General features: G+C 43.5%; 1 protein-coding gene across 2 annotated transcripts in view; it reads left to right on the forward strand.

The window, feature by feature from the left end:
• Positions 1-7,706: 7,706 nt before the first annotated feature.
• The window catches only part of WASHC3 (WASH complex subunit 3), a 29,082-nt gene continuing 12,004 nt past the window's right edge, over positions 7,707-24,784 (forward strand). Inside the window, exons 1-5 of one of the 2 annotated variants that reach the window (XM_060245616.1) lie at positions 7,707-7,915; positions 17,647-17,745; positions 21,762-21,827; positions 22,801-22,932; positions 23,042-23,152. In XM_060245616.1, the coding sequence (XP_060101599.1) occupies positions 7,865-7,915; positions 17,647-17,745; positions 21,762-21,827; positions 22,801-22,932; positions 23,042-23,152 (459 nt within the window). In that variant the 5' untranslated portion in view covers positions 7,707-7,864. The remainder of the gene's footprint in view (positions 7,916-17,646; positions 17,746-21,761; positions 21,828-22,800; positions 22,933-23,041; positions 23,153-24,784) is intronic. The other variant, XM_060245617.1, reaches the window with a different exon arrangement.

Below are 24,784 nucleotides of genomic sequence, written 5' to 3' on the forward strand. Positions count from 1 at the left end.
CCACTGAAAAAGCCATATTTCTCAGTTTCAAACAATTTTATTGGTAACGTATGGTAGTATATTCAATTTCTTACATCATTCATAACTACTTTTTCCTTCAATTCCATATATTACTCTCTACCCACCCCTCCCCCCGTTACTTGACCCCCGCCGGTGTACTATACTTAAAATATTAGTATTAAAGGTACCCTTAATTAATAAGAACCAAAATTCATATCCTCCTCCCTCTTATACTTAGTCATTATCAAAAATTGTCCAATGTCCTTTTATTTTTCACTCTTTTTCTACGTATCTTCTGAACTTTTTCCACTCCATCTTAAATACTTCTAAATCATAGTCTCTTAAGGTTCTTGTTAACTTGTCCATTTCACTCCATGTCATGACTTTTACAATCCAATCCCATTTCTCTGGTATTTTTTCTTGCTTCCACACCTGTGCATACAATGTCCTAGCAGCTGAGAGCAACTACCAGATTAAAGTCCTATCTTCTTTTGGAAATTTTTCCATTTGTAATCCCAACAGAAAAGTCTCGCCACTTTGTTAAATTCGTATCCCAAGATCTTAGAAATCGCTTGTTGAATCATCTGCCAAAACTTTTTCGCTTTTTCACAAGTCCACCACATATGGTAGAAAGAATCTTCATGTTTTTTACATTTCCAACATCCGTCTGGCATCTTATTGTTCATCTTTGCCAATTTTTTAGGGGTCATATACCATCTATACATCATCTTAAAACAATTTTCTTTGATACTCTGACATGTTGAGAGTTTTATAGAGTTCTTCCCATGTGTCCATCTAAATTTCTTTATTTACATTAATTGCCCATTTAATCATTTCACTACTTCATCTTCTGTAGACCATTTTAAAAGTAACATATAAATTTTTGAAATTAATTTTTCATTATCTCCAAACAGAACTTTTTCTATTTCCGTTTGTTCTCATCTTATTCCTTCAGTTTTAAGATCACTTTCCACCAAACTCTTTATTTGTTGCATTTGAAACCAGTCATACTTATAATTCAGCTCTTCAGCAGTTTTCAACTCTACTTTCCCGCTTTGTATTTTTAATAATTGATTGTATGACATCCATTTTCCCTCTCCTAACTCAGCTGTTATTTTTATTACTTCTGCAGGCACTATCCATAGTGGTTTTCTCTCATCGCCATATTTCTTATACTTCATCCAAATATTTAGCAAGTTGTTTCTTATATAATGGTGAGAGAAAAAACCATCCATCTTTTTCTTCCCATAATACATATAAGCGTGCCAGCCGAATTTATTTCCATGACCTTCCAACGTTAAAAGTTTTTTATTCAATAACGTCACCCAATCTTTTATCTACACCAAACAAACTGCTTCATGATATAGTCTTAAATCTGGTAGTTGAAAACCTCCTCTTTCTTTAGCGTCTGTTAAAACTTTCATTTTAATCCTTGGTTTCTTCCCAGCCCATGTAAATTCTGAGATCTTTCTTTGCCATTTATTAAATTGTTTGCTGTCTTTCACAATCGAGAGAAAAAGCCATATTTCTCATTGGCCTCTACCTCTCCTCTAAAGTCATGGACAGAGTGGAGCGCTTGTGAGCAAGGTTTTAGCTGGAGGGCAAAAATGAAAGAAGGTGGTCCATTATTAGGCTGGCTTCATCCTAATCTTAGGCATATTTCTTCATAAGTAAGCCTCAACAAGATCAATGGAATTTCTTTCCACATAAGTCTGTTTACAGCCATAATGGGTTACCCAACCCAATCATATAGGGTGCTTTCACACAATGACTGTTTGTAAAGTGAATTTTGCTAGTCTTGCACAATAAAATTCCAGTTGCAAAGCGTGTTATTTTAGCATTTGTGGACACACACATAGAGTGGTCTGATTTACTCCAAATCTGCCACTTCCCCTCCTGCCTGATCTCTTATCCCACATGTTAAATGTAAGCATATACTATTTAATTTGCACATTTGGGACACATACACTTAGCAAAATGCACATACACTTAGCAAGGGTGTACATGCAACTAACTCAGTGGGTGTTAGCTTCTTTTTAGCAGCTTAATCCCATCTGATGACATAAACCATTCCTCAAATGTCTCACCGGAGTGTCTCTTGAACTCATAGAGAACTTCATGGGAAATTGCAAAAAGAAACTTTTCTATTTTCTGACCTTTCAGATTCACTCTGAACTTCAACTCTGCTGTTACCCATATGGAGGATCAGGTGACACCATGACTGGAAATTGCCTTGGATCAGCTTTTTCTTTCTGTTTAACTTGCTGCCTCCCAGTCTAGCAGTTTGACTTCTATGCTGATTATTAACGGAGCACTTGGGAACTGTTACATTTATATAAGCATATGAAATTCACATAAGGCACAGCCCTGGCCGCCAGTTTCCTTGGCTCTTTTATGCTGTTTTGATTAGTGGTAATTAAAGTGAGCTGTTATAGGGAAGGTTTGGTATTTTGTTTCATGTCAAGAGTCTGAGGCCAAAGAGTATTATTATCAATCATACCATTATCTTTTTATGACATCACACGCAAGTCTTCCTCATGCTTTTCATTGTCTTCACTGATGACAAAGACAATTTTTAATCTTTCTGTAGAGACTGGTTTTGTATTTCCACTTTGGCTAAACTTCATGGAAGGTTAGCTTGCTCCTAACCACATAGATTCATTTGAACAGTATTTTTTAAATTAAGTTTTTATTTGCTATGTTTTGTTTTACAGCTGAGCTTTACTTCTTTTGTGGGAGAAGTAGTGCATTGATTAGCTCTGGGTCCTGCAGTTGCTTTTTTTTTTTTTTTAACCTGGTCTTGTTCCTGAGTCTTTCAAAGAATCTTTAGACCCAAAAATGTATCAGGTGAATTATTTGCAGAACAAGGTTCAGTTGCTATGGTAAATCACTATTAAAGATACAGGAGCAATGTCACTTACAAACACACACACAAGTAATATGTTGTCGATTTTCCAGGTCGTAAGACCGTGGTCTTGGTATGGTAGAACCTGACGTTTCGCCAGCAGCTGTGACTGACATCCTCAGAAGCATAACACAGAAAGCTAGAGTTCTCTCTGTGTCAAAGTAAGAAGAAGATGGTAGGCAGGTAATTTATATCTACTCAGGAAGGTGGAGTACGGTGAGTCGGGTGAGTCGTTATTTCTTAGGAGCTTCCCAGGCTGTGACATGCTAATGGAGGAGCTTTCCTGAGGAGGTTCTTTTGCATATGGATTGGCTATTAAAATTCTAATCTTATCTGTAGTGCTGTTGTAAGATGTAGAACATTTTGTGTTTTTCAGGACTGGAAACCATGCCCTATTCATTTTTAAACTCTCTTGGGATGTCCTGGTAATGCTCTAGTATTTGGGCAAAAAAAATCAGTGATAAATACCAGAGCATCATCTGAGCATCACCGATGTGATGCCACTTCCAGTATATACTGGAACGCAAGTAGCTAGAAATGTAGCCTGGGCTTCCCTCCTGTTCTTGGTAAGTCCCTCCCCCCCCCGCCCCCGCACTGGGTAGCTGATCAGTGGCTGGGGATCCTCCACCTCTAGTGTGGGATTAGCAATCCTAGTGTGCACATATATTTTGAACAGCACTTATCCAATGGTTCAAGCAGTTGATCTCAATGCATGGCACATATTTCACACAAGTCATTTGGAAGCAGCACAGTCAGTACACAGAGCTTCTCCTGCCATAACAGTGCAGCATCTAGAAAAAAATGGCATGGCAAAGTTTTTTGTACCATACAATTTTAATTGGCGAGGAAGTTATATTCAATGTTGAATCTGGCATACAGCCCCCACACTTGTGCACAATCTTTAAGGTTCGGGTTTAACTGAAACTCAGTAACTTATGTCTTATGGAGGAAGTACCTGAATTCCTAGATGCCATGCCATCCATGATTTTGTGCATCAGAGTATCTGTTTTCCCCTGTTCTATTTACATACATTTTTGATTCTCTGTGACAAAGTCAGTTGTTTTGTGAATTTACTTAACTAAGATTATAAATCAAAACCACTGGTTCCCTGTAGTTTTACCTGCTTTGAAAAACTTCAAAGGCAGACTGCTGAATTATAACATATTGAGGAACTTGGTACTATCCTATTAAGGCTCGATCACCTTTTTACACTTCAGCAGTTAACTTTGCTTAGTGTGTTTTGTGAGACTTTATCACTCATTGCTGCTGCTGTGAAAGACTGCTTATCTTCTGTGCATTTGGACTTTGTGTAGAGAACATAAACTGTTCATCTTACATTTCATTCTTTTTTTAACCTGTTTATGCTCATGTATTTATTTATGTATGCAAAAATGGGTGCAGTTCATTTTCCTCTACCCAATTCCTCTTTGTGTTCTCTGAAAACCCCCACAGTCTAGGAACCTCCCCCTGTCTCTGGCATGATGATGTCACCCAGAAATGACATCATTAAAATGGTGGTACGCACGTGGCCTGCTCTAGGCATTTCTGGGAAAACCCTATGGTTTTCCCGAATGCTCTAGCCATTTGAGAGATAAAACTCTACGGTACAATAGGTACCGTAGAGTTTTAACTTCCCAAATGGCTAGAGCATCTGAGAAAACCATAGAGTTTTCCCAGAAACATCTAGAGCGGCCTGTGTGCGCACCACCATTTTAATGACATCACTTCCAGGTGACATCATTTCATCACGCGTGTGCACACGAAAGTCCCCCGCCATGACTTGGCAACCCTACCACAGCCTCTCCGCTTTTCCTGGTTCCTTCTCCTTCCCACGCACCAGCCAACTTATCTTCACACCACCATAGGGTTGCCAAGTCCAATTCAAGAAATATCTGGGGACTTTGGGGGTGGAGCCAGGAGACATCGGGGCGGAGCCAAGAACAAGGGTGTGACAAGCATAATTGAACTCCAAGGGAGTTCTGGCCATCACATTTAAAGGAACCGCACACCTTTTAAATGTCTTCCTTCCATAGGAAATAATGAAGGATAGGGACACCTTATTTTGGGGCTGATAGAATGGGACCCCCTGGTCCAATAGTTTTGAAACTTGGGAGATACTTTGGGGGGAGTCACTAGATACTATACTGAAAATTTGGTGCCTCTAACTCAAAAAACAGCTCCCCCAGAGCCCCCGAAACCTCCAGATCAATTCCCCATTATACCCTATGAGAATCGATCTCCACATAGAGAATAATGAAGTGCTCAGCAGACTTCCCCCCCCCCCCATTTCTGGCAACACTGAAGGGGGATTGGCCTCTCTACTCACGAGTTGCTGCCAACTTCTTCAAAGTAACACAGACACACCATCCCAAGAGGAAGCCTTTCAATCAGCGACTGAAGCCTCTAGAGGTAGAAACGCACATGGTCCTCCAGGGGCGGAGCTCCCCCCCCCCCCCCCCCCGCTGGCCAGACTCTCCAAGGAGACACCACCCGGCAGCCGGAGAGGACGCAAGGACTACAAGTCCCAGAATGCACCTCACGAAGGGAGGCCGGACTGGAGCGAATAGCAGGCCGGCGGTGGGCGGGTCTTTGTGACCCGGAGGAAGGGAGAAGCCTGAAGTCAGGCAGGGAAAGAGACACGGCGCCGTTCCACCCCCCACCCCTGCTATCAGATTTTTAGAGAGCGGGAGATTAGGCTGCTAATTCAGGGGTCCCCCGGCAGGGCGGGGGGGGGGGGGTTGGGAAGCCTACTCCACCACTTCCATCTTCAGTTTTTCCTCCTTCCAACCCGGCAGTCTCTCCCTGGAAAAAAGTCTGGCCAAGTTCCATAGTGCTAGTCACTAGGCCAGGCCACTTGCATGGTGGGGACCCTGCAAGGACTTGTAGTAGAGTTGCAGGCCTCAGGGTGGGGCCTGGAGATCTGCTTTTACAAAGGATGCTCTGAGCCTAGGAAAACATGAAATGGCTAGGTATTGAAACCTTCTCCCCACCACTCCCAGGGTCTACTCCGATTGGCAATGGCTCTCCATGCAATACTCCCCTTTGGGTGTGAGTTCCCAGTTTAGACTACTCACTAGGCACCAATTCTCAGGTCTATTTAGCAGAGACAAGTTGACTCAAAGCATCAACTCTTTATTTGTAAGAAGATGATTTTGAATTTATATCCCGCCCTATGTTCTGAATCTCAGAGTCTCAGAGCAGTCACAATCTCCTCTACTTTACCACCCCACCACCACAAGAAACACCCTGTGAGGCAGGTGGGGCTGAGAGTTCTTTTATAGCAGTTACCCTTTCAAGGACAGCTTCTATGAAAGCTGTGGCTGACCCAAGGCCATCTCAGCAGGTGCAAGTGGAGGAGTGGGGAATCAAACCTGGTTCTCCCAGATAAGAGTCCAAGCACTTAACCACTACACCAAACTGGACACAACAGGAAGCATAAGCTTCAGCTGGCCATAGGAACGATGAAAAATGAAACTGAGCTCCACTCCATTGAAACACACTGCAACCCAGATAAAGTTGCTAGGAAAACGTGGAATGGATTTTCCATTAAGGTCTCTGGGCCTTAATGGAAAACCCACTCTGCATTTTTTTTGCAGCTTTGCTTCCTGCTGCAGCTGGCAAAGACAAGATAGAAAAAGCAGGAAACTTCAGCAGTCTTGGAGTTTCAAAGGGAGAGGACAGGAGGAGGGAGAAGAAAAAGCCCTGTGGGCCTGATTAAAGTCCTGGGTGGGATGGTTCTGGCCCATGGGACGGACATTTGATACCCCTGTGCTAGGCCGCTGGGAATCACCAGCCCACTTTAGGGGAAGTTACAAACACTGAACTTGCTCCATTTATTGAGTATAGGAGTGGGGAGGGGAATTAATTGCCACAGCACCTATTGGCAAATGCAGGTGTGCCTGATCCCTGTATGTTGCGAACATCTACAAAACTGGATGGGTTACATACAGACTGTACTTCTGTTATCTTAGGTAATCTTTCACTATTTCAGATTTTTCTTCAAACCTGGGGCTTTTCTCAGATTTGTAGAAAAATGTACAAGTATCCACATATTTGACCATATTGGGAATCTGTTATAATGAAAATATCTACTAGCTGAGGACATACTTCATGCACCCAAGTGTGAAATCCACAAAGGTTAAGGTTCCACAAGGCCCTTGTTTTTCCTGCAGCAGATACTCTCTCACACACAAATTGGGGCCAAGGATGGGGGAAGAGAGAATTTGGGAATAATTCTCCTTATGCACATCCAATCTACTTCCCTAGGATTTTAGCAGCTTGAGCAAGTTAATTTCCCTAGGCTGCCCCATCTCTGAAATGCTCTCAACATAGTGTGCACCCTGAAGCATACTTGTTGGGCTTTGGGGTGGGAGACTTTTTCTTAATGTACATTTCCCCCCTACACGCCTGGGGAGTCCACCGAGTTTGGAGAGACCCCAGCCTTCAGGCGCTTTGCTACTGATGATTTCAAGATTGGCACAAGCCACCCACACTTGACTACAGTGAACAAAGTGATGAAGGTTCACTAAGATGAAATGGGGACGTGACTGTAAGGCGTGCATAGTACAACTTTACACTTATGGCACCTTGCATTCTAGAACTTTTATAACAAGTATGATATAGGTAATCTACCCCTCTCTCCTCCATTAAGTATTATTTGAGGAAACCATGCTGAATAATACACGTCCTCAGCTAACTAGGCAGCGTCCGGTACTATTCGATTGGGTGTAACAGCCTCTCCTCCCTCAACAGGTTTGTGATAGTCGAACTACAATCCCCAAGATGCAAAGCGGCAGAAGCCTTTCTTTGCCGTCTTTTCTCTCCCCCAGCAGCTCTTGTGTGCGGGGTGAAGAGTGGATCCTTTCCGGGGGCAAAGGTTGTGATGTGCAGGTTTCCTAACTGCTAGGCACTTTCTCTTCCTAGTAATAGTTTGTAGGACGCTGAGAGCGGCTTCTAGAGATGGATGAGGACGGGTTACCCCTCGTAGGCTCCGGCATCGATTTGACGAAGGTACAGGCAATTTCTTGGTGTTTCCTTTACGCCTGGCAGTGCAGTCGTAGGCACTTTTACTCAGAAGCAAGTCTCTCTGTGTTCAGTGGGACTTGCTTCTCAGTAAACATACATAGGAGTACTTCTTAGTTTGTCTTCTGCATACTGGGGAAGGGGCTGTGACTTTGCATATTCAAGGTCTTAGGTTCAACCCCCAGTATTTCCAGCTAAAAGGTAGTAGTGAGGGGAAAGGTCTCTACCGAGATCTTGGAGAACCGCTGCTAGTCAAAGTAGCCAATAGTGACCTTGATGCACCAAGGGTCTGAGTCAGTATAAGGCAGCTTGACGTGGTATAGTAGTCAATGCGGCGAAAACCCAGGGCTGAATCCACACTTTGCCATGGAAGCTTGCTGACCTTGGGCAAGTCACAGACTCTCACAGGGTTGTTGTGAGAATAAAATGGAGGAAAGGAAAATAATGCTGTGCTTCTGCCCATCATGGCCATTGTTTAAAGTACAGGAACTCTCCTGAGATGAAAAACGATAATCTTTAGGTACATATAGTAAATTTGGGGAGGCTGAGTTTAGAAGAGGGGGAGAGGGGAATTTTTTTAATGGTGTCTTTACTCATCTCTATTTCTTGTTAGTGTAATTTTCCAGTTAATCATTGATGTGACCTATTGATTCTTTGTTTAAATGTAAAGAGTATGCCAATGTAAAGAGTTTTATTAGCATTCAGCTAAATTAGCCTAAATTTGAACAGGTATTAACCCCAGGCCACCTAAATGAGCTTGGATGAATAGGTTTTGTAAAACTTGCAGAACAACTCACCCAATGAACAACAATGGGACTTTTTAAAAACAGAGGATGCTTGTGATGAGCAGTGTTCCCCTCTAAGCTGAGTTAGCATGAGCTAGCTCACAGATTTTTAGCCTCCAGCTCACACATTTTTCTTAGCTCAGGAAGGATGACCCCAGAGCACACTAATTGATGCAGTAGGTCACAACTTTCATGCCAGTTGCTCATAGAATTTCTGCTCAAAAGACTGCAGTTTAGAGGGAACATTGCCTGTGAATACTTGAGTTTCTCTTCCTTTTCTCCTCCTATACTTTTGAGGTTGCCAAAACATCATGGCAGCTCTGTAGTATACAGTGTACTCTGTAGTGTACATTTGCCTTATTTAAAAATACTGAGGCTACAGAGCAGACACTTCACTATTGTTGAAAACCTCTGCACCTGTTTCCTTGCTTCTGCTTCTGTGGAAGCTCACTGGGTGACCTTGGACCCATCTCAGCCTGGCCTACCTCACAGGGCTGCCGCTGTGGGAAAGAGAAGGGGAGAATAATGTTCAGAAAGCTGCTTTGAGTTCAAACTGGGGAGAAAAATGGGATGTACCGTAAATAAATAAATACATGCAAACATATTCAGTGCCAGAAAAGACCCTGCTCCATGTATCTACCCCACAGGATGGCAATAGGGCATGAACAATACGCTCTGGAGGTGATCTTGGTGTCCAGGTAGGATTCATAATGGAATAAGGTAGTCCTAGAGATATGCTTCTGTTGGAGGCATACAATCCTCCAACAGAAGCATATCTCTACATCTAACCAGAATGCCACTTAAGGCATGGGTAGCAATGGCCAGAACCGCCCAGATACTAGGGAAGAAGAATACAGGCAAGGGAACAAGTTTTGTGCCATGTCTTCCGACGACAAAAGCAGCAAGGGAGAAGAGGTGAGAAGGGGGAGAAGAATTGTGCTGTGATCTTTGACTCATAAAGAATTTTTTTTTCAGTTTTTTGCCATGGTGATTTATTTCATGTAGATCACATAAGTAGGAGCCACTAGCCCAGTCCCTAGGGAACATATTTTTATGCCAAACCATCCTGTCTGAAGGGCCTTATGGCAGATGCCAAAGAAGAAAAATGGAATGAATATTGGAAGTGGGGAAAATTCCTATTTGGTTTACCACCTAGCATTAGATTAAAATTTTGCTATAAGCAGCCACTGAAACATCCAAATTTATTGACCTCCCTCTTAGATAACCGTTGGATAGATGTGAGGAAGAGAAGGGTTTACAGCTGATGACTTTCATTTCAGTGGCAGTGGTAGGAATGATTTATTGGTATAGGCAATTCCTAAAGGATAGAGGATGTATAATATGGGCTCTTCTGCTCATTCCTGAGTGGGGTGATCATAAATTAAAACAGGAGTCCAATTCACTGGCTGCTGGGGGTTTGCAGTGTGACAGTGAGCAGATTTCTTCATTGGCTTGATTTAGATGTAACAGCAAAAAATGGTTTGTTTTAATTTTGACTAGTTTTTGAAACCATGTTTTGGCTTGCAGATGGTCACTGAAGTCCTAGTTTGCTTGACAAATGAAATAATTGTGTTGTAATAGGTGATTTTAACCACCCAAACATTTGGTCAATATGTATTCATGTGAAGGGAAAAAGATTGGGTTTTTAGATACTCTCAATGACTGTGTCATGGAGCAGATGGTCACTGAACCTACCGGGGGTGGGGGGGAAGATCAGTCTTGGACTTGGTCCTAAGTAATGCCCAAGACCTGGTGAGAGATGTGATACCAGTTGGAAACACTGACCATAATGCTATTAAGTTTAGCATTTATGTGAACACAGCGTTGCCCCAAAAGACCAACACAACTATGCTTAGCTTTAGAAGGGGTAACTTATCTGAAACGATGAGGCTTGTGAAGAAGAAACTGAAAGGAAAGATAAGGGAGGATCAAATCCTTCAGGAAGCTTGGAGACTATTTGAAGCTACAATTCCAGAAGCCCAGATAAAATGTATGCCACAGGTGAGGGAAGGTATAAATAGGTATTTATAAATATATAGTGACGGAATCGGCCCGATTCTGCCTTCAGACCCGGTCCTGTCAACTCCTTTTTGAGTTGCCACTTCACACCACTAGGGCACGCTGCCACCACCTGCTTAGTTTAGGGGTTCCTGACTGAGAGGAACAGGACTCCCAACCCCCCTTGCCAGTTCTGAGGCCTGGCCTCAAGGTCCTCTGCCAACCCAGTACCTGGTTATGACAGAGACCAAAGTCCTTCTTTGGGAGATCCCTGGAGGATTGGCACCCTTGCTAACTGTATGCCTTTCTCCTTCCCTGGACTCCCCTCTTGCAGTAGCGTGGTCTAAGGTGGTTGGGGAAACTATGTAGTACAGAGGGACTACCTTTTAAAAAGACAAAACATTTATTTAAAATTTACAACTATATACAGGCATTTTTTTTAAAAAGGTGAACAGAAAACATAAAGTATACTGTCCTGGCAATACCATCCAGAACAGACAGACTCATCAACCCCACTAACTGAACTCAAAGCCCAACTCAAACTGAAAACTTCCCACCAAAAATCACTAATATAAAACCCAGTTCCTGCCCAGACCTGGTTTTCCCTCCTGCAGCCTTCTGGGAGACCAGCCTGAAAGACTTCCTGCCTCTCTAGGACAGCCAGTTTGGTGTAGTGGTTAAGTGTGCGGTCTCTTATCTGGGAGAACCGGGTTTGATTCCCCACTCCTTCACTTGCACCTGCTGGAATGGCCTTGGGTCAGCCATAGCTCTGGCAGGGGTTGTCCTTTAAAGGGCAGCTGCTGTGAGAGCCCTCTCCAGCCCCACCCACCTCACAGGGTGTCTGTTGTGGGGGAGGAAGGTAAAGGAAATTGTGAGCCGCTCTGAGACTCTTCGGAGTGGAGGGCGGGATATAAATCCAATATCTTCTTCATCTTCTTCTTCTTCTAGGAGGCCTCCTCAGAATTGCTGCTTACAGACTGGAGGGGAGGGGGGTGGAGGAAGAGATTAGGCTGAAGCCTGAGTCCAGTTTGATTACCTCTTCCTGCCAACTCCCAGATAACCATAGCCTATAATGGCATTTCTCCACAGATATTTCTAAACAAATATAATTATTTGTTAACAAACAAAGTAATGGAAGTCGTAAAGTAATGGAAGTAGTAATAGGTAAGAAGGATTCCTTTAAGCAGTGGAAGGCTAGTTTGAGTGAAATAAATAAAAGGGAGCACAGGCTTTGGCAAATAAAATGCAAGTTGGTGATCAGACAGGCAAAAAGGGACTGTGAGGAACATATTGCAAACAATAAAGACTAACAATAAAAAAGTTCTTCAAATACATTAGTAGCAGGAAACTGGCCAAGGAGGTAATGGAACCTTTGGATGACCAAGGGGCAAAAGGTTTACTAAATGTTTGTTTTGTCTTTGTTTTCACTGTCAAAGATGGAAGGTGTCTGCCCACTCCAGAACCTCCAATTTCGGGAGGGGTATTGAAAGACCTGAGTCAGGCTGGGATGACAAGAGAGCAGGTCCTACAACTGATAGACAAATTAGAAACTGACAAATCACCAGACCCAGATGGTCTGAAAGAGTTCTGAAAGAATTCTCATGTTAACTTGTGGATCTTCTGACAAAAATGTGCAGTCTATCATTAAAATATGCCTCCATTCCCAAGGACTGGACAGTAGCTAATGTAACCCCATCTTTAAAAAAGGTTCCAGAAGAGATCTGGGAAATTATAGGCCAGTCAGTGTAACGTCAGTAATAGGTAAATTAGTGGAATCTGTTATCAAAGATAGAATTAGTAAGTACATTGATAAACGAAAACTATTGAGGAAGAATCAGCATGGATTCTGTAAGGTAAGATCTTGTCTCATTAACCTTGTAGAATTCTTTGAAGGGGTAAACAAGCATGTGGACAAGGGTGACCTAATAGATGTTGTTGTCATGGGATAAGAGAAGTCCTTTTGTGAGTTAAGAACTGGTTAATTAACTGGAAACAAAGTGTGTATAAATGGACAGTTTTCACAGTGGAAGGTGGTAAGCAGTGGAGTATCACAGGGCTTGGTACTAAGTCTGGTGCTTTGTAACGTGTTCATTAATGATTTGGAGTTGGGAGTAGCAGTGAAGTGGCTAAGTTCACGGCCGGAATATCAGTGACTGATATTGCAATGGAAGCAGTGCCATGGTCAGATCACTTTGCCCTTAAGGCTCGTATGGGAGTGTCACCCAAAACCTGTTTAGGCGGAGAGCGTATTTTAGCTCACCCGCGGAGCCAGATGGACCCGCAACGGTTCCTAACGGCTCTTCGGGACACCTGGCCTGCTGGCGACTCCCTGGATGATCTGGTAGAGTCCTGGAACGATGGGCTCTCCAGGGCCATCGAGGAGGTCGCACCCAAGCGCCCTCTGCGTTCCCGCCCGAAGCCGTCGCCCTGGTTCAACCAGGGGCTGCGGCAACAAAAGCGGGGACTCAGACGGCTAGAGAGGCAATGGCGGCGTACTCGAGACGAAGTGACCCGAACATCTTATAGAGAGAATTTGAAGGCCTATGAGATGGCAATCAAAGCCGCAAAGAAAGCGTTCTTTGCGGCTAAGATTGCGTCCGCAACTTCGCGCCCGGCCCAATTGTTCGATATAATTAGAGGACTTACAACACTGCCGCAAGGCAGACCAAATTCTATTGAATTGGAAATAGGCTGTGAGGCTTTTGCGAAATTTTTTGTGGATAAAATCGCGTCACTCCGCCCCGACTCCTCTGCCAATTTTGAGACAGTTAGTGAACCCGAGGCTCCGAGCCTGTCTTCGGATTATACGCTGGATGACTTCGACCCCCTCAGCCTGGAGGAAGTTGACAGGATACTCTTAGCTGCTCGCCCAACTACCTGTAAATTGGACCCATGCCCTTCCTGGCTTATTAAATCTTGCCAGGGTGACCTTAGATATCCTATACGGGATATCATAAATAGATCCCTGAGGGAAGGGCACTTTCCAACGCCACTTAAAGAGGCTGTGGTCCGTCCCCTCTTAAAGAAACCATCTTTAGATCCGGCCCAATTGGCAAACTATCGGCCGGTCTCAAATTTGCCCTTTTTGGGCAAACTCATCGAGAGGGCAGTGGCGATGCAGCTGCAGACTTTCCTGGAGGATGCTTCCATCCTTGACCCATTTCAGTCCGGCTTTCGCCCGGGACATGGGACGGAGACGGTGCTGGTCGCCCTAATGGATGACCTTCAACGGCATCTGGATCGGGGCGGCTCGGCGGTGCTGATGCTGTTGGACCTGTCGGCGGCGTTCGACACGGTCGACCACCGGCTACTGAAGGGTCGCCTCGCCGACGCAGGGATTCAGGGGTTGGCTTTACAGTGGCTTTCCTCTTTCCTTGAAGGTCGGGGACAAAGGGTCGCAGTTGGGGGGGAGCTGTCCCGGAGGTGCACACTTGACTGCGGTGTGCCTCAAGGGGCGGTTCTCTCCCCGATGTTATTTAACATCTATATGCGACCTCTTGCCCAGATTGCCCGAAGGTACGGGCTAGGGTGTCATCAGTATGCTGATGACACCCAGCTCTATCTATTGATGGATGGCCAGCCGACCTGCGTCCCGGAAAATCTAGACCGGGCACTATATGCCGTGGCTGAATGGCTCAGACTGAGCGGGCTGAAGCTTAATCCTGCGAAGACAGAGGTCCTTTGCTTGGGTCGCCGTGGTCCGGAAGGGGGAATCCCCCTACCAGCCTTTGACGGTGCGCCGCTGATAGCGGCGGACAGGGTCAGGAGCTTGGGGGTGCTGTTGGAGCCTTCCCTAAAGATGGAGGCTCAGATAGCAGCCGCTGCCAAGTCCGCGTTTTTTCATCTTAGGCGGGCAAGGCAGTTGGCCCCCTTTTTGGAGCGCGACGACCTAGCAACAGTGATCCACGCCACGGTCACCTCGAGGTTAGACTACTGTAATGCCCTCTACATGGGGCTGCCCCTGTCCCGAACTCGGAAATTGCAGCTGGTGCAGAATGCCGCGGCCCGGCTGTTATTAGGTCTCCCAAAGCGGGAACACATTCAGCCGGGTCTTCGGACCCTGCACTGGCTTCCAGTAATATACCGAGTCCGGTACAAGGTGCTGGTTATCACCTTTAAAGCCCTATATGGCTTGGGACCTGTCTACCTGAAGGACCGTCTTTCCCCGCACGTTCCCCAGAGAGTACTGAGGTCGGGAACACAAAATCTCCTTACTATCCCTGGGCCGAAGGAAGCCCGGTTGAAGTCCACCAGAGAAAGGGCTTTCTCTGTTATGGCCCCTACATGGTGGAATCAGCTGCCGGAAGAGGTGAGGGCCCTGCGGGACCTTGTTCAGTTCCGCAGGGCCTGTAAGACGACCCTCTTCCGGCTAGCCTTTACTTAGCTTGAGAATTTTACTGTAACTTGCTGGATTCCTTTTATATATAGCTGAAATATTTATGTGTATTAATAACTAGGGTTTTATCTGTTTTATCTGTTTTATCTGTTTTAAATATGGATCCCTTTATATGTGTAATTTTGATGGATCTACTATTGGAAGCCGCCCTGAGCCACTTGTGGGAAGGGCGGGATATAAATCTTAAATAAATAAATAAATAAATAAATAAATAAATAAGTTTGCAGGTGATGCTAAGTTCAGGGTGATGAAAACCAGGGAGGACTGTGAGGGTCTCCAGAGGAATCTGTCAAGGCTGGACGAATGGGCATCAGTGTGGCAAATGAGGTTCAATGTGGGAAGTGCAAAGTAAAGCACATTGGAGCAAAAAATTCCAGCTATAAATAGTCATGGTAGATAACTCACTGAAAATATCAAGTGTGCAACTGCAACAAAAAAGGCAAATGCTATGCTGGGTATTATTAAGAAGGGAATTTAAAACAAATCAGCCTGTATAATAATGCCCTGTATAAATCTATGGTGTGGCTTCATTTGGAATACTATAGACAATTCTGGTAACCGCACCTCAAATATGATATATCATTGGAAAAGATGCAAAAAAGAGCAACTAAAATGATTAAGCGGATGGAACACTTTCCCTATGAAGAAAGGTTAAAGAGGTTAGGGGTCTTTAGCTTGGAAAAACAATGACTGAGGGTTGATGTGATAGAAGTTTACAAAACTTGTGTGGGATTAAGAAGATAGAGAAAAGTACTTTTCTCCCTTTCTCACAATACAAGAACTGGTGGGCACTCAAGGGATAAAAGGAAGTACTTCTCCACCCAAAGAGTAATTAACATGTGGAATTCACTGCTGCGGGAAGTGGTGACAGCTACAAGCGTAAACAGCCTCAAGAGGGGACTGGATAAACATGGATAAGAGGTCCATCAGTGGCTATTAGCCACAAGGTATAGATCAGGGGTGGCCAAACTGCGGCTTGGGAGCCACATGTGGCTCTTTCACATATATTGTGTGGCTCTCAAAGCCTCCCCCACCCTATTGGCCAGCTTGGAGAAGGCATTTGTCTCTTTAAATCACTTCTTTAAACAAAGCCAGCTGGCAGCTTGAAGAATACATTTCAAGTTAAAGTTACTTTCTTACTACCTCTCCCTACCCTATTTTCCTTCCTTCCTCCTTCCTTGTCTTGCAGCTCTCAAACATCTGATGTTTATTCTATGTGGCTCTTATGCTAAGCAAGTTTGGCCACCCCTGGTATAGATGGAACACTATGTCTGGGGCAGTGATGCTCTGTATTTTTTGTGCTTTGGGGGCCACAGTGAGAGGACTTCAGGAGTTCTGGCCCCACTAGTGGACCTGGATGGCACAGAGTGTTGGACTGGATGGGCCTTTGGCCTGGTCTGATATGGCTTCTCTTATGTTCTTATTCTTTCCTCACGTTTTCTCTATTCAGGCAGTGTTTCACAATTACCTAAACTGAACCATGGTTTTACATTATGTCTGAACTGAGCAATGTATCTGAGTATTCAGAAAATCCAGGAGGGACCTGAGAGAGGCTTTTGAGGCTTGTAATTGCCCTGGTGGAAGACTATGGAAATGAAGTGTTGGTAAAACTGTGCTAAATGTACTCTCAAAATCCAGCCTGTGCCATTTTCTTGATAAATGATTTCAGGATAAAGTCCTGCATCTCAGTCCTAAGTGTGCTTACTTGCCATTAAGCCAAATTATCATCAAAGTCAGAGGTATGAAGAACACTTGTAAGAAAGGGCTTTCTCAGTTGTGGCACCCTGTTGTGGAATGGCCTTCCTGCATCTGTCAGCCTTAAACTAACAGTGCAGTCCTCAGAACACTTCCCTGGGAGTAAGCCCCATTAGAATTCTGGGGAGGTCAGTTTAGGATGGCACTGTGAATCTTTTAAGTGTCCAGTGCCAAGTTAAAGTCTGAGCTTTAAATAAGTTTGATGCTGTCTAACCTTTTCCTGGTCCAATTCCTCCCCCCTCCAAACCCTTTTTTTAATGTTGTTACTCTGCTGTTTTGAAATATTTTATGGATCTGCAAGTTTTAAGATATTATTTATTGCCACGCTTTTGTTGCTGCTAGAGGTTTTTAAAATGTTAAACAACTCTTAACATTGTGGAATGCTGTTCGTTTGTTTTAAAAAAAGTACTTAGAACTGTTGGCTGGTATTCCTTATTTTTCTGCTTTGTTGTCTGTTTTTAAGACTGCCATGAGCTGTATCAGGAGCCATAATGGGCTAAGACTGCAGGATATAAGTATTTTAAATAAAAATGTACTTTGTTAGTGCTCATATTTTGTTCTATTTACAGTACAGTCTTAAGTATGAATACTAAGTGTTGATCTTCATGGACTGAAGCATTAATTTAAAAATCTTAAATTGGAAGAAATTCTCTATATTAGAAACAAAGTAATATGTATGCAAAATGTGGGACAGGAAAATGGCAAAATTCTATTGTACAGAAAAGAACTCAAATGTTATACTGAATCAGTTATTGATGTATTTGTGTATGTGTTAAACTGTGCAGGTTCCAGCCATACAGCAGAAAAGGACAGTGGCCTTTCTAAACCAATTTGTGGTTCACACAGTTCAGTTTCTTAACAGATTTTCTACAGTTTGTGAAGAGGTATGTATACATTGCATTATCTTATATCCAGACCTCTGTGTGCATATGTGCTGCCATAGAAGGCATTTTATTACTTGCTGATGGGCTCCATTTGCCCTGAGGTGCATAGCCCAGGCTAGCCTGATCTTATCAGATCTTGGAAGCCAAGTGGGGTCGGATCTGATTAGTACTTGGATGGGAGACCAACAAGGAAATTCAGAATTGCCATTCAGAGGCAGGCAATGGCAAACAACCTCTGAGTGTCTCTTGCCTTGAAAACTGTGGGGTCACCATCAGTCAGGTGTGACTGGATGGCAAGGCAAACTTTGTATGACTATATGAACATTCATTCAGATACTGTGATAAAACTATAGTTAATAAAGATAGATTCGGGTGGGTAGCTGTCTTAAACATCTTCATTGTGCTGTATGCCAATTTACTGCTAGTCCTCTGGTCTGGTGATTTCTGTTTCATTGTATCTGAGGAAGTGTGCATGCACATGAAAACTTATGTCTTGAATAAAACTTCGTTGGTCTTAAAAATACCATTGGACTCAAACTTTGTTCAGTAGTTAATAAGATAGTTTGACTGGTGTATAGTTGAATGTTTTTTGCATCGGGTGAAGTGAACTCTGATTCACAAAATCTTATGCTGGAGTACATTTTGTAAGCCTTTAATTGGCCACTGGACTCCTTATTATTTTGTTGTTACATACTAACACAGCTACTCATCTGGTGCATTGTGACATCTGAACGCAGGCTGCTGTACAAACTGGTTTTGGATGGGTGATAAACCAGGATTTGGGACTGTGGTTTGTGGCTGTCTTGTTAACTATGATCAGTATTAACTGTGGTTTCTTGTTGCAGCCACATTCAGTAATCCCACTTTGTTCAAGAGGCTCTCTGAGTACAGGACTGGCTATGCTGAGCTGCAGAAAAACAATACTAGGTGCAGGTCTTCCTGTTGGTGACGCTTTCTCTGGATGCTCCTCACCTTTCCTCTCCCTCCCCCCATCCTCTTCATCATCCTCTTTCCACATTAGTGATGACTCTCCAAGCAGCACTGTGCAGCTCTAGCCTTTTGCAGAAGGGGAAATTTAAAAGGCTGCAGGGCAAAAGATCTCACTTAATCCCATGTTTAGGATGAGTTTGCCAACATGCCCAGTAGACATTTCTCCACACAAGACACTATTGTGGTTGGAAACAGTTCACAGCCCACCTGCTCTTGTATCTTCCTCCCCACCACCAAGAAAACTGTCTTAAAAATGTTTATATTCTAAGAAATAATGACTTGATTGATGGACTTGGCCGTGGTCATGTGTTTCTTTTTTTTCTTTCTGCAAGAGAAGAAGATTAGAGAAAGTGGCAAAACAGGATGTGTGTGATGTCTATTAAAATCCACCTTGTTTCACGTCAAAAAGCTTAGAGCAGAGATGGCCAAACTGTGGCTTGGGAGCCACATGTGGCTCTTTCACACATATTGTGTGGCTCTTGAAGCCCTCACTGCCCTGTCAGCTGGCTTGGAGAAGGCATTTGTCTTTTTAAATCACTTCTTCAGGCTAAGCCAGCTGGCGGTTTGGAGAATGTATTTAAAGTTGCTTTCTTTCCACTTCTTCCCTCCTCCCTCACCTCATCTATTTGCCTTCCTCCCTTCGTGTCTTGTGGCTGCAAACATTGGATGTTCATATCTTGCAACTCTCAAACACTTGACATTTATTCTACGTGGCTCTTACGTTAAGTAAGTTTGGCTTAGATAATGCACTGAAATGGCTAAACAGAAAGTTGTTGTTAACTATTATTGTAAGCCTCCTTGAACCAAGAGGAATGGTGGGATATAAGTGTGTTATAAAGGAAGAGGCTTGGGGTTGCCCTATGTTTCTTTGCCCTTTTCCTGCTTCTTTGTCACAACCAAGAAACAGCAAGCAGGCAGCATATGTAGGGGCAGCCGGACAGTGCAAAGGAGCTTCAAGCAGCAGCAGGGAATTCTGTTTGGAAGCAGGAAAGGAGGCAACAGACATACTGATGGGAGCTTTCAGGCAAACTATATCTTATAGATGACCCACGGTTTGTACAGCAAACTGTCATTCTCAGCCATTATGTTAAACAAGTACTTACAAAGACCAGATAAATGTCTACCCCAAACCTAATATTTTAGATGCATTAATGGGAGATGCCAGGGATTAAACCTTTGCCCTTCAACACACAGAGCAGGTTCTTACACCAAGCATCAGTCCCTACCCTCAGAAAGCACTGTGTTTTTAGCATATAAATACTCTTTAATAAATAGATGTTGAGTCATTAAAACTCAGATGGCTAATCAGTTTTTTATTTTTTTTTTAAATAGTGCATTTCTAATTCATATGTGTGGCCACTTTTAAAAATTGACATTCATTTTGAAGAACAAAGTTTACAGCTGTAACAAGAGAGATGGGGATCAAATAGCCTTCTTTAAAAAAAATCTGTCACTTTTCTTAAGTTGGCTGGATGGCATGTTTCTCAGGGTGTTAAAAGTTTTTGGCTCTGCAAGCCAGGCAAAAACCTTCCACTGTGCCAGTAGGCAGTGAGAATGCTATGCATCTGCCAACCACCGCACTGGCCAAGAGTTCTTGGGTACAGCGCAAGCTGGTTGCATCTGGCAACAATTAGTTAAAGGCACCATATCGGTTCCTATGGCCTGGCTTTTTGCAAATTTGCTTGCATTTGAAGAGGAATCGTACATGACATTTGATTTTAGGTGTGACTGGAGCGTTTTGTTCTTCAGTTTCAGGGTTTCTAAAAAATTCTTATGACTCTCCCTTTAATTGTATGAGATTCATTCTGTATTTTCCTTCCAAACAGGATTAGTATTTAGGGCTGCAAGCTTTAAGTTGCTTTAATCAGTACAGTCATCAGTGAGATGGGAGGACAGAGGGCATGCTTTCCTTTTTAAAAAGAGGTTATTTTGGTTGAGGTGTGAGACTCTTAAGAGGAAATTAAAACTTAACAAGACTGGCTTATCTTTTCAGCAAGGAGTGGCAGCTTTTATTAATTCATTTCTTATTTCCATTAGATTTCAGAAACTAGCCCATATTGAGATTTCTAGTAATATGCAGGTTTATTTATGTTCAGTAGAAAAAGGTGCATAAATTCTTCCATCAGTCCAACTTTCCAGGTTTTGGGAGACCTGCAGAGGGTTCCCAAGGCCCTCCTCCTCTGCCCATCCCCAAGCCCTCCTGCCCCCCTTCCTTCCCACCCACCGGTTGTGTGCCCCTCTCTGTCTTCTTACCAACATCCCTACTGCCCATGTTCACAGTTGCCTGCAGACTTTCCCCACTGGCACTAGGTAGGGCATGCAGCAAGGAGCATGGGCAGTGAAGTTCTAGCAACTGAGCATGCAAGGGACATCAGCAGAAATTGGCCCACACAAAATCCTTGGGCCCCAGCAGCTGCCCCACCCTGGGGGCCTGCTGACTCTGGCCTCCTTTCATCACAAATACTTGTGAAACTGTTGTCATGGAATCAAAATAGTAACAGGGATCCTGTGGCAGGTTCAGGATGTCCAGTCTTGCTTTCCTGTTCCTGTGTTTCAGGATCAATTTCTCTCCACTTATATTTAATCTATCCCTGTCGTTACCTAATAAATTTCAAAGGAGTCCCTTTCTCTGGTTGCCTTGGCAAACAGAATGGCTTCCTGGCAACCAAACTTACAACAGTTGGCTTCCTTTCACTTAAGGCATGAGCGGTGAATGGATATTTTTGAGGAGTTAAACATTTGTTGTGGGCTAGTCATTTTTAGGAAACTGGCGTCCAGGGGCTCTCTGTGGTATGTCTACAGATGCTTGATAGCTACGTACACAGCAGGCCAAGGTCATAATCTGTAATTAATTGTGAGGCATTTTCAGTCCCTGTGTGAAACAAGGTTTACAGTAGCATTTATCCTGTGCTGTATGATTGTTCTACAAATGACTAGTGTAATAAGTGTTCTTTGGCAGGAAGAGAAATGGGAGACTTGACCAATTAGAACAATACTGAGTAATATTTCATGTCCTTGTTTCCCAGAAATTGTTGGCTCTCTCCCTCCGAATTCAGCAAATTGAAACAATGCTCAACATTCTAGATGCGAAGGTTGGTATGTGAGATGTCTCTCCTTGTTAGAGGTGGTTTTTAAGGATATTTAAAGTTCTTACCTATGTTGTATAGTTTCCACAGCTGTATTTTTCAAAAAGAAGAAATGAACCTCTGTGTGTGTGCAGTGTGAGTCTGGTAGGTGTGGGCTTGCAAGGGCAAAAGGAAGTGGGGGTGGGGCTCCAGGTCCAGGATCCCACAAAGCAGGATTTGCACGGCACGTTTAAACACAGCAATATTACCTCTTTATTATGCCCCCCAAGTCAGGCGATGGTTTCACATGTTCTGCTGACAAAGTTACTTAACTTCTGTCTGTCTGCCCAGCTTCCCACTCCATTTTTCTCCATGCCAGGTGTAGGTCACCTCCTCCCAGCACCTCTCTACCAACCAGCCAAAGTTCCTTCCTCAATAATTGGCTCCCCTTCTCAGCTCCAGTTGTGCAGCTTACCACTCCAGGTCCCCTTAGCCCCAGTGGTACTCCTTCTTTCTTGACCGCTGCCATGTGGATCAGCCAGCCTCTCCCAGCCTTGGGAATTCAGGCCAGACTCATTCTACGGGGTGGTGTCCCATTTCTCCACTCAGAGAATGCCTGCCAGCCCCTGTCTATCCATCACCTAAGCTCTCCCCATGTAGTTTTTGTTTTTCTAATGCAGTGCTGGAAATAGATGGGAAACCGTTGCTGGTGATACAGCAAACAGGAGAAATTACCCTTGTCATTCAGGCCTTGCCTGCACTAGACAGGCTTCACTGATGGACTTCCTGATGGCATCTGGGTTTTTCTGGCCACTTTGTAACACAGAATGTTGGACTGGATGGGCCATTGGCCTGATCCAACATGGCTTCTCCTATGTTCTTATGACTTCCTTCAGCTCTTGAGGATTTAGTGAAAGAGAGTGCACTGAATGCTAAACAGGCAGCTTGTATTTTTTTTTCTGAAATGTTGATTTCTGTTTATAATGTTGTCTGTCTTCAGTTGTCTTCTATACCAGGGCTAGAAGACGTCAAGTGTGAAGTAGCCAATGCCAGTGTCAACAGTGTTATGAATGGCCCCATCTCACAAGCCTCAACAGATCCGCAGTCAACAAATGTTTCTCCTCAGTCAGAGGTAAATGGTCACGGTAGTCTCAAATGGCATTTTCTCTGGTTTGTTGTTGTTTTTTAAACAACTTATACCTGTTGGTAAAAGACTGACCTGCAATGCTTTCTATGTACAGCAGGACAGTGCGCATGAGGCAGGGCAGCTGAAGTCAGAAGGCACAGCTGAGAACGTGATAACTGTAGCAAAGGATCCACGCTATGCCAGATATCTCAAAATGGTTCAAGTGGTAAGTTGGTCAGCAGTGCCAAACTCTAGTAATGTCTGTAGCAAATGTTCTTAGAAGGCACTCCTGCACAAGATAATCACTCCTGAAGTTTGCCGGAGGGTGCATAACAGAGCTGAAGTCCCCAGTGATGGTGGCTCTCTGTGTCTCAAAGCTTTCATTAAAAGGGGATGGGCTAGTTTTCATACTAAAAGGCTCCAGCTCATTGAAAAGAGACCCCACAGACCCCACAGGCTCATCTGGTTTGTTTTCAGCAGTGACCAGCAACAAGGGCTTGGTGGGGGGCAGGGTGTTCCTTGAAACGCTTACATTTCCTTGCTGTAATTTGAGAACATTGGTCTTTTTGGTCTACATAGGGCCTTACCTTCTGGGGTGCTCTTTGCTAAACAAAAATTAAAATCTGACACTCCAGCAAACTGTTTCAAGAAAAGCTGAATCCTGCCATCTGTATGTTATGTAAATTTGAATACATTTGCCTGTTTGCTTTGCACAACCTATTCTGTAGTCATCATGATTTTTCATGTCCTTGTTTTACTGTGCATGGGGAGCACATTCGATCACTAACTTTGGCCCCTGGACATTGGCAGTCTTAGTCAGTCACTCCTCTGATATCTGAGATTCACCTGGCTGTGAATGCTCAGCTTCAGTATATCTTTGTGGTCATGAGGCCTAGAAATCTTCTTTAAAAACAAGACTTTTCAGCCAAATTTGGTCTAGTGCCACATCCTGCAGGTTTCTGCATCCACACATCCCTGACTGAAACAGAGGACTAAACTATTCAGAAAAACTTCTAAAAAAAGATTTTAAGGGGTTTTTTTATTGGTTTTTTTTTTGCTTCTGCTTTTAAAAGTTAATGTTGTCCTTGCTGTCTTTGACTACTTTTGATTCATTGTTTCATAGAAGTTTTAACTTTTATTTTATTGTATCCCACTCTGTGCACTTCTATTATAAATTTACATAAATGCAGATTAGACAGGAACCTGTTCTGCCATACCCAGTGTTAAATGAAGGCCTGTTAGCAGGTTTCAAATAGAAAGTAATGCTTATCTTAGGAGACGTAAGCAGGTTCATAACTCATTTAACAGTAAATGTAATTCACAACATCTTTTTCAAAGCCAAGCAAATTACTCTTTGGATTTAGAGTTAGCACATATCCATCCATCTCTCTTGGGTGGTTTTTATCATGCTCTTCCTCCAAGGAGCTCAAGACAGCACAGGTTGTTCCTCTTCTCCTCTGTTGGATCCTCACAGTAACCCTCTGAGATAGATTTGGCTAAGGAAGAGTGACTGACACAAGACCTGCTAGGGAGTTTCCATGGCAGTGTGGCAATTTGAACGTGAATCTCCCACATCTTTGTTTGACACTCTAGTCACTATGCCACACTTCCTTACCTTAATTGTAGGCAAAATTTCCTTCCAAAATACCTTAATCCTTGAATTTAAAAAGGTAAAAGCTGCTGGTTGACAGCACCAGCAATAATCTCATGCATTAAAGTAAAACTTGACTGGGGCTCCCAGCAGCTGTACTGAGTTTTATCTTTCAGATCAGATAATACTAGTAAAGAGGGTGTATTAGTCTCAGTCCAGCTCCATTGTTCTCTAGAGATCCTGTAGCCCAAGTTTTCCCCCTGTTGT

The sequence above is a fragment of the Heteronotia binoei genome, chromosome 8, assembly GCF_032191835.1.
Source record: "Heteronotia binoei isolate CCM8104 ecotype False Entrance Well chromosome 8, APGP_CSIRO_Hbin_v1, whole genome shotgun sequence".
Lineage (NCBI taxonomy): Eukaryota > Metazoa > Chordata > Lepidosauria > Squamata > Gekkonidae > Heteronotia > Heteronotia binoei.